Below are 10,701 nucleotides of genomic sequence, written 5' to 3'. Positions count from 1 at the left end.
CGAACGTGTATGCAAATGCAATGCACATGATGACATGATATGAGATGCATGACAAAGACAAAACACACGGAGACAAAAACCCAACAACGAGAAAATAACATAACTTAGTGCTGGAAAAGGCGAGAGTTGGAATACAAATAAGGTAAATTACATCCGGGGTGTTACACATGCGGATCGAGGTCGGCATGCCGGCCAGCTCCCTCGAGGTCTCTCACAACAACACCACTGCCGCGCGCCTATGTCGGTGGTCCAGCAGGCGTAGGACGAACAATGTTACAACCCGTTCTTCTCGAGATGCACCAGTTGGCAGAGTGTCAAATCTACAGCGAGTGCGCGGGCGAGAAGGTCGTGATGGACATAGCCGCGGCGAACCCCAACTTCGTCGTCGAGCAGCGGGCGCTCTACGAGGCCGCCCGCGCTCAAGCCGCCGCTCGTGGAAGTGGCGCTGGCTGTGCAGGCAATTGTGGACAAGAACGCCGCCAACTGCGCGTCCTATGCCCCGCCAAACACTGTTTGGCCACACCGGTGGGACGATGACATGGTCATCCCCTCCATTTTCATTGTGGGCCTCATGCCCACCGCCGACGGACAGGTCGCGGACTCGCACGCGAGGATGAGTAGGGCATGGGAGGCAACAAGGCCTTTTGTCTTATGTGGGCCGGTCCGTTTACCATGTTCTACTCTTCCTTGCCGGCAATCGCACCTTCACTTCACGGGTTTTGTCGTCGTTGCTGCTCATGGAGACGGCAGATGAAGGGAACAACAAGGATTTGGACGCCGGACGCCGCCGTAGTCTAGGTTTAGGTCCGCCCCTCCCCCTTTCTTATTGAAAAATGTTTAAAATGTACTGAATGTATTCCGATTTGTATGAATATCATCCGGTTTGCGTGAATTTCCCCCGGTTATTTTAAATCTAATTTGAAATGTATGCGGTTAACATTGGATGGCCGGCTCCGCGGATGGATGCGGTGTCCATTTTTTGGGTCAGCGTTGGAGATGCCCTAATGTATGTATTTGGTATTGTAAAAATCAATAATTTTTTATAAACTTATTCAAAATTAATATATTTTTTAAAAAAAACTTTCAATCTATTAATTTTCAATCATGACAGTACAACAAACAACAGAAAATAATAAAAAGAGAACTGTATCGGACCACATTTTCAATAGGAAGGAGTAATAATCTTAATAAAAAAAGTAAGAATACGAAGAACACAACGGTGTATCTTCCTCGCTGAATATACGGTCACACATAATCCAAAGGAACCCCTCAAAGGAAATGAAAACATAATCCAAAGGTCCACGTGCACCGTGTCCACGGAAGAAACCACCCATCGTCTTCTCCATAGATAAGCTTCTTCCACTCCACTCTATCTTCCTCGCCGTTTCTCCCCAACCCAACCCCCGCCCGGCGCGCCCGCCCGCCCGCCCCAGAAAAATGGAGACCTCCTTCCTCCCGACCGCGCGGCCCCTCCCGGCGTTCCAAACCCTAGCCGCGGCCCCGCGGTGCCCCCGCCCTCTGCGCCGCTCCACCATCCGCGCCGCCATCTCCCGCGGGCGCAAGGAGGACACGGTCGCCGTGGTCCGCGAGCAGCTGGAGGGGTGCTACCTCCTGGCCGGCATCCGCTACGAGGGCCTGACGGTGAAGCAGTTCCAGGGCATCCGCGACGCGCTGCCGGAGTCGTGCCACCTCCTGGTGGCGAAGAACACGCTGGTGGGGAAGGCCATCGAGGGCACCCCCTGGGAGGCGCTCAAGCCGTGCATGAAGGGCATGAACGCCTGGCTCTTCGTCCACACGGAGGAGGTCCCCGTCGCGCTCAAGCCCTACCGCGCCTTCCAGAAGGAGGAGCGCGTCGAGGAGACCAACGACTTCATCGGGGCGGTGTTCGAGGGCAAGTACTACGCGCCCGCCGAGTTCAAGTCGCTCGAGACCATGCCCAGCCGCGCCGAGGTCTACTCCAAGCTGCTCGGCGCCCTCAATGGGCCGGCCACCTCCCTCGTCACCACGCTGCAGGCGCCCGCCAGGGACGTCGTCGCCGTGCTCTCGGCCTACGTGCGCAAGCTCGAGGAGGAATCCGGCGCCGGCGACGGCACCGCCTAGTGGCAGTTGCGATATGGTTGTGCCTCCTATCCTCACATCTCACTCCTTGTTTGTACAATTCCTTGTACCTTTACTGTCTCCCATTTGAATTGAATCACAAGTTTTCCCCTTCACAATGTGCGGCTTGTAATTGGGTAGTATCTCTTGCCTGCTGGTGTCCAAATTGGGATGAAATTGGAAAAGGATGGTTTGAGAATCGGGCAATGTATATCATGTTGATGAATAATTTGGTTTGTGTAAGAGCAACTTCAATAGGGTAAGGACCCATGAGAAACAATGTATTCTTAGGTCAGTTTATATCCAGAGCTTCAGGTCAAATTTCATTTTCCAGGCGACGCTGAGGCTTCGTCGCATTCTTCAACTTAACCGTGTCCTATGGTTCTGAAGTTAGACAAAATGTTTGTGTTTGTGCATCATAACTTGACTGTGGCTTCGCAGCCTGCACTTTCTGCTCAGAAACAACTCAGGATGCAGATTTTGTTAGCACTAACTAGGAGTTGGAAATTCTTCGAAATAGATCTCAAAGTTTCCTGTTGATCGCCAAAAAACCATACATTGTATAAGACCACCACATATGAGGCTATGATAACGGATTGCCACCACATTTCAGACAACTCACACCGAACTACCACCTTTGCGCCTAATGAGTAACAAAGTGCACTTATGACGAATTGAGCTCGCAAAGACAACGTTTCTGACAGGCTGGCCCCGCCTGTCAGCCTGATGAGGCGTCCGCGGACAGACGCCGTCAGAAGGCTCCGTCCGTTAGGCGGGCGTCAGGTACCCTACGGTATTAAGGGCGTGCGCCGTCCGTTTCAATCCCACCCATCACCAAGACTCTTCTGCCCCACTTTGTTGCTGTTGCTGCTGCTGCCACTGCCTAGTCGCCGGGTAAGCGCCTCCGCGGTAACCATGGTCTTCTAGGATGATCTTTCGAGTGGCTCGTCGTCCAACGACGACTCCATAAGCAGCCAAGTTCGTCCTGGCCTCTCCCTCTCACGCGGCTAGGGTTATGGATTTGGGGGAAATATGATTTTGTTTACACACGTTAATTGAAGCCAATTTGGTCTCCTTTCAGCTTCCTAGGACGGTGTACTGCAAGGAATGGAGCGGAGTGGCTTCAGATCTGCGTTCTGTGTGCCAGCACAAATCCTCCTGTGAGAAGTTTATGGCATTTGAGTCAGTGGATAGTGGCACGAGGTTTTTGGCTTGCGCGAAGAAGGTTGGTGGTATCAATTTGGTAGATTTAGCAATGAAATTACTTGTGAGATCCTATAGTGTACCTTTTTGGCATGATGAAGTGCAATTTGCTTATTTTTTTTAGATATAATAGGAAGGACTGAAGTGCACCTATCTGGAGCGGGTTGATCCCGAGTGGCCTGAAACTCTTAAGACGAGCCTAGCTAAGTTATAGACCATGTATGATGATGAGAACAGAGAGTGGCTCAGAGCAAATGTGGTTAATGCAGAAGAGAACTCCAAGATACTAGGAGACAAGAAAAAGGTGGAGAATGACCACAAAATTCTCAAAGTTGATTTTGCAAAAATGGTGGCTGAGCAGTTCAGCAATGAACAGGTGGTTGTGAGTGATCTGAAGGCAGAGCTGGAGAAGAAGAACCTGGTTGATAGCTCAACCACAAGCATACACCAAGTGCTCAGGGCCAAGGCATAGAAAGAGAGGCAAGTTGAAGGAAGAGAAGAAGCTAGAGTTCATGATTGTTAACCTGCTAAGAGAGAGGGAGGCCACCAAGGAGAAGATCAAGAAGCTGAAGGAGATATGTGCTGAATTTGAGTAATTGTTTGTCGTTCTATTGTTAAGTATGTAAGGTGTTGTAGCACTAGATGTTGAAAGACTATTGTTGTATGGTTGTGCTGAACTAGTGACAGAGGTAAATCCGACATATCTTGAGGTAGGGATCCCAAGAAAAGGGCCTAAGCACGATGGTAACAGAGACACGAGGTTTTACCCAGGAAATGGGCAAATGAAAAAAACAGGGATGGCGTTGGATGGTCTTTGAATGATGTTCCCAAAAATTTCCATTTGTCCACTGAATATTTTCCATCTGGTTCTGATGGCCTTTCCCTTCCCATTTCTCAGGGACAGAGAAAGTATGCAACTTCCGCCTGGTCTCGTGCTCTGCGAGTGCTTGGAAATGTTGGATCGTCTAGGCCGCCTTGTCCTTGTTGCGTAGCAAATAGAGCCACATGTACATGTTGTTTTCATCAACAAGGAGGAAGAAGTATTTCTTGCTGCCGAGAGTTGGCGGCGAGATGGGGCCACACAGATCACCATGGAGGAGCTCTAGCAGCTCCGTTCTGGTGATGTACTTTGCTTGTTATGGGAACGTCATCCACCGCTGCTTCCCGACCAGGCAGGCGTCACAAACCCGCTTTGTATGTTGGATCATCGGCAACCCATGGACCTGCCCTGCTATGCCAGCCTCTTGAGACCATCAAAGTGCTTGTGCTCGGAGTGAGCATGCCAGCGCCATGCCGCCTCGACGGCGTGCGCCGCTAGGCAGACCGACCTGGTGAGTTGTAGGCGAATGATGTAGAGGTGGTTGCACGAGCGTGGCACCCTGGCTAAGACATGGAGCTAGCAACCGAGCGCCATCATGTACCCACCTTCCACGAGCGTCGGGCAGGCATTCTTGTCTAACTGCCCGATGGAGACGATGTTGCTCTTCAGCCGGGGAATCCAGTACACACTGGTCAGTTCACGGTGTTCCTCGCCAGCTGTGGTGAATTGGACGGTGTTGCACCCTCGAATCGCCATGAGGGAGCCATCCTGGAACTTTACAGTACCGGAGGAGCCCTTGTCTACTTCGACGAACATCGCCTCATCGTCGGTCATATGGTTGGGTGCACCGGTGTCGAGGTACCAAGAAACATGCACATTCTCCAGGGAGCACCGGAGAATGACACAACACACTCATCATTGAGGAAGACACACTCTTTAGTGGTGTTGGCGACCATCAGTTTTGTTGCCATGGAAGTGTTTTTTGCTGCCATGGCAGCGTTTTTGGGCGCTACTGGAATGGCTTCCATGGAAGCGATTTTTGTTGTCATGGCAGCGTTCTCGCCAGCATCGGTTGTGACTGTCAATAACACCTCCTTGATCATCAGGAGGCCCGAGTCTTCGTCTACATTGACTCGGCCTTGAGCATGGAGGGCTTGGGTTTGCTCGCGCTTCCTCTTACGGGAAGTCCTGAGCCTAGTGGCTGGCAATGCCATTGTATTGACACTTGTAACAGTTTGCATCGCCATTGTGATTGCCTCTTCCCCCACGGGCGTTAGTATCGAGAGGGCATTTGCGCTTTTCGCCATGGCCACCACGGCGGCCACAACCACAGCTTCTACAGCGCCACTGCACATTCAATGAGTTGCTTGATGACCCACAAGTATAGGGGATCTATCGTAGTCCTTTCGATAAGTAAGAATGTCGAACCCAACGAGGAGCAGAAGGAAATGATAAGCGGTTTCCAGCAAGGTATTCTCTGCAAGTACTAAAACAAGTGGTAACAGATAGTTTTGTGATAGGATAATTTGTAACGCGCAACAACTAACAAAAGTAAATAAAGTGCAGCAAGGTGGCCCAATCCTTTTTGTAGAAAAGGACAAGCCTGGACAAACTCTTATATAGAGAAAAGCGCTCCCGAGGACACATGGGAATATCATCAAGCTAGTTTTCATCACGCTCATATGATTCGCGTTCGGTACTTTGATAATTTAGTATGTGGGTGGACCGGTGCTTGGATATTGTCCTTACTTGGACAAGCATCCCACTTATGATTAACCTCTATTGCAAGCATCCACAACTACAATAAAAGTATTAAGGTAAACCTAACCATAGCATGAAACATATGGATCCAAATCAGCCCCTTACGAAGCAACGCATAAACTAGGGTTTAAGCTTCTGTCACTCTAGCAACCCATCATCTACTTATTACCTCCCAATGCCTTCCTCTAGGCCCAAATAATGGTGAAGTGTCATGTAGTCGACGTTCACATAACACCACTAGAGGAGAGACAACATACATCTCATCAAAATATCGAACGAATATCAAATTTACATGACTACTAATAGCAAGACTTCTCCCATGTCCTCAGGAACAAACGTAACTACTCACAAAGCATAAACATGTTCATAATCAGAGGGGTATTAATATGCATATAGGATCTGAACATATGATCTTCCACCAAATAAACCAACTAGCATCAACTACAAGGAGTAATTAACACTACTAGCAACCTACTAGCACCAATCCCGGACTTAGAGACAAGAATTGGATACAACAGATGAACTAGGGTTTTGAGAGGAGATGGTGCTGATGAAGATGTTGATGGAGATTGCCCTCTCCCAATGAGAGGAGCGTTGGTGATGACGATGGCGATGATTTCCCCCTCCGGGAGGGAAGTTTCCCCGACAGAACAGCTCCACCAGAGCCCTAGATTGGTTCCGCCAAGGTTCCGCCTCGTGGCGGGGGAGTTTCGTCCGAGAAGATGGCTTGTTATTTTTTCCCATCGAAAGACTTCATATAGCAGAAGATGGCCGTCGGAGGGCCACCAGGGGGGCCATGAGGTAGGGGGGCATGCCCAGGGGGGTAGGGCGCGCCCCCCACCCTCGTGGGCAGGGTGTGGCCCCCCGGTGAACTTCTTCCGCTGAGTATTTTTTATATATTCTAAAAACGTCTTCCCTGAAGTTTCAGGACTTTTGGAGCTGTGCAGAATAGGTCTCTAATATTTGCTCCTTTTCCAGCCCAGAATCCCAGCTGCCGGCATTCTCCCTCTTTATGTAAACCTTGTAAAATAAGAGAGAATAGGCATAAGTATTGTGACATAATGTGTAATACAGCCCATAATGCAATAAATATCGATATAAAAGCATGAAAATGGACGTATCAACTCCCCCAAGCTTAGACCTCGCTTGTCCTCAAGCGAAAGCCGAAATCAAAAAATATGTCCACGTGTTTAGAGATAGAGGTGTCGATAAAAAAATTCAGACATGAGGGCATCATGATCATTCTTAGAACATCAACTTATATAATTCTTGTCATATAATTTCTTATGCTATAGTAATAATTCAATCACAATTTCAAGTATGAATCATAACTTCATTGAAAACCAACAAACTATAATCTTAGTCACTGAAGCAATTGCAATTTATCATAACATAGGAAAGAGTCAATATATAAGAGCTTTTCAGCAAGTCCACATACTCAACTATCATATAGTCTTTCACAATTGCTGACACTCACGCAATACTTATGGGTATGGAGTTTTAATCGGACACAGAGAAAGATAGGGGCTTATAGTTTTGCCTCCCAACGTTTTACCTCAAGGGTAATGTCAACAATAATAGTTCGTGAAAACTCACATCCAATTAGCCATATATACCAGGATCTTTGCAACATACTGTGCTTGCCAAAGGATAAAATGTAAAAAGGAAGGGTGAAGATCACCATGACTCTTATGCAAGGTAGGAGATAAAAGTAGAAGATAGGCCCTTCGCAGAGGGAAGCAGAGGTTGTCATGCGCTTTAATGGTTGGATGCACAAAATCTTAATGCGAAAGAACGTCACTTTATATTGCCACCTGTGATATGGACCTTTATTATGCAGTCTGTCGCTTTTATTTCTTCCATATCACACGATCGTATAAAGCTTATTTTCTCCCACGCTAATAAGTCATACATATTTAGAGAGCAATTTTTATTGCTTGCACCGATGACAACTTACTTAGAGGATCTTACTCAATCCATAGGTAGGTATAGTGGACTCTCATGATAAAACTGGTTTAAGGGTATTTGGAAGCACAAGTAGTATCTCTACTTGGTGCGATGAATTTGGCTAGCATGAGAGGGAAAGGCAAGCTCAACCATGTTGGATGATCCATGACAATATAATTTATCTCAGATGTAAGAAAACATAACCCATTATGTTGTCTTCCTTGTCCAACGTCAACTCTTTAGCATGTCATATTTTAATGAGTGCTCACAATCATAAAAGATGTCCAAGACAGTATATTTATATGTGAAGAGCTCTCTTTCTTTATTACTTCCTATTAATTGCAACGATGACCAAAACTATGCTTGTCAACTCTCAACAACTTTTATTCATCATACTTTTTCTATGTGAGCTCATTACTCTCCATAAGACTCACATGGTCTCTTTGTTTCTTTTTATTTCTTTCTCTTTTCTTTTATTCCCTTAGGATCATGGAAAAATAATCAAGCCCTTGACTCAACACTAATCTTTATTATATAGCGCATGGACTCGATTACATAGAGGAATTATAAAGCAAAACTCACGACTAGATCATACTAAGAACTTTTATTCTACTAGATCAAGATATTACCAAAAGGATCGAACTAAGAAAAATGGTAAAGATAAAAGTGATGGTGATACGATACTGGGGCACTCCCCCAAGCTTGGCAGTTGCCAAGGGAGTGCCCATACCCATGTATTATGTCTCTTTGTTGGTGAAGAAGGTGGAGTTGTTGATGATGGATAGTCGCACATCGAGCGTAGGAGGTCTTCTAACTTGCGGATAATGCCCTTGAGTGCGATGATATGCTCCTTCAACAAAATATTTTCACGTGTGAGATACTTATTTTGTATACGAGCTAACTCAATCATCTTGAAAGCTTTGATCTCTGTTGGGGTAAGAAGATTATGATCAAGTTGAAGGGTGTCTTCTGTTGCCGGAACTTGGTCCTCCATGGCCTTCTTGATCCCTTTATCCTTGTTGATCTCCATGGGTTCTTCTCTCTTCAGCTCTATCTTCATTAGCCAAGCATCATTGCCCTCATGGTTGGAAGAGGAGGGAGACTACATAATGCCTGGCCTTGACAACCCTGACAGAAAACAGCTCGAAACAAAGACATGAGATTTTTGCATGATACGGGAGTCAAAACCTCCGGGAGATTATATAATGATTTTTTACCGACCAAAATAGGTGTCGTGTAAGAAAACGGAGTCCGGAAAGCGCACGACGTGCCCACGAGGTAGGGGGCGCGCCCAGGGGGCAGGGCGCGCCCTCCACCCTCGTGTCCTTCCCGGGCTGCTTCTTATTTTTCTATTTTTCTAAATATTCCAAAATGGAGAAATATTGCCTTAAAAACTATTTTGGAGTCGGTTTACTTACCGTACCACATACCTATTCCTTTTCAGAGTCTGAAACGTTCCGGAAAGTGTCCGTTATGTATTCCTCCGGGGTTACGGTTTCAATAACATTGGTTCCAACATTTATGGGATTACCTAAGATATAATGTTTGATTCTTTGACCGTTCACCACCTTAGGATTTGTGCCTTCGAAGTTGTTTATTTTTATGGCACTGGAACGATAGACCTCCTCGATAACGTAAGGACCTTCCCATTTAGAGAGAAGTTTTCCTGCAAAAAATCTTAAACGAGAGTTGTATAGCAATACACAATCACCTACATTAAACTCACGCTTTTGTATTCTTTTGTCATGCCATATTTTAAATTTTTCTTTAAATAACTTGGCATTTTCATAGGCTTGGGTTCTCCATTCATCAAGTGAGCTAATATCAAATAACCTCTTCTCACCGGCAAGTTTGAAATCATAATTGAGTTCTTTAATAGCCCAATATGCCTTGTGTTCTAGTTCGAGAGGTAAGTGACATGCTTTTCCATAAACCATTTTATACAGAGACATACCCATAGGATTTTTATATGCAGTTCTATAGGCCCATAATGCATCATCAAGTTTCTTGGACCAATTCTTTCTAGATCTATTAACAGTCTTTTGCAAAATTAACTTGAGTTCTCTATTACTCAATTCTACTTGACCACTAGAGTGTGGGTGATAAGGAGATGCAATTCTATGATTAACATCATACTTAGCAAGCATTTTACGGAAAGCACCATGAATAAAATGTGAACCACCATCAGTCATTAAATATCTAGGGACTCCAAATCTTGGAAAAATAACTTCTTTAAGCATTTTAATAGAAGTGTTATGATCAGCACTACTAGTTGGAATAGCTTCTACCCACTTAGTAACGTAATCAACAGCAACTAAAATATGTGTATATCCATTAGAGGAAGGAAAGGTCCCATATAGTCAAAGCCCCAAACATCAAATGGTTCAATAACGAGTGAATAGTTCATAGGCATTTCTTGACGTCTACTAATATTACCAATTCTTTGACATTCATCACAAGATAAGACAACTTACGGCATCCTTGAAGAGAGTAGGCCAATAAAAACCAGATTGCAATACCTTATGTGCAGTTCTATCTCCAGCATGGTGTCCTCCATAAGCTTCGGAGTGACACTTGCGTAGGATCTGTTCCTGTTCATGCTCAGGTACACAACGTCTAATAACACCATCTACTCCTTCTTTATAAAGATGTGGGTCATCCCAAAAGTAATGCCTCAAATCATAGAAGAACTTTTTCTTTTGCTGGTATGTGAAACTAGGTGGTATAAACTTAGCAACAATGTAATTAGCATAATCAGCATACCATGGAGCAGTATGAGAAGCATTTATGACATTTAATTGCTCATCAGGAAAGCTATCATCAATAGGAAGTGGGTCATCAAGCACATTTTCTAACCTAGACAAGTTGTCTGC

The 10,701-nt window shown here is 45.8% G+C and overlaps 1 protein-coding gene across 1 annotated transcript; it reads left to right on the top strand.

Annotated features, from left to right (window-relative positions):
• Positions 1-1,391: 1,391 nt before the first annotated feature.
• On the top strand, positions 1,392-2,340 carry LOC123085528 (50S ribosomal protein L10, chloroplastic). The gene has a single exon (XM_044507182.1). It carries the CDS (start codon positions 1,438-1,440, stop codon positions 2,098-2,100), a length of 663 nt encoding a protein of 220 aa, XP_044363117.1. The 5' UTR covers positions 1,392-1,437; the 3' UTR covers positions 2,101-2,340.
• The last annotated feature ends 8,361 nt before the right edge of the window (positions 2,341-10,701 follow it).

This window comes from Triticum aestivum, chromosome 4A, assembly GCF_018294505.1.
Source record: "Triticum aestivum cultivar Chinese Spring chromosome 4A, IWGSC CS RefSeq v2.1, whole genome shotgun sequence".
NCBI classification, from domain to species: Eukaryota; Viridiplantae; Streptophyta; class Magnoliopsida; order Poales; family Poaceae; genus Triticum; species Triticum aestivum.
The sequence above is the reverse complement of the archived record's forward strand: the minus strand, read 5'-3'. Positions and strand labels throughout refer to the sequence as shown.

Excerpts from the sequence above, each read along its gene's own strand:
- LOC123085528 (XM_044507182.1), top strand. The coding sequence starts at position 1,438 with ATGGAGACCTCCTTCCTCCCGACCGCGCGGCCCCTCCCGGCGTTCCAA.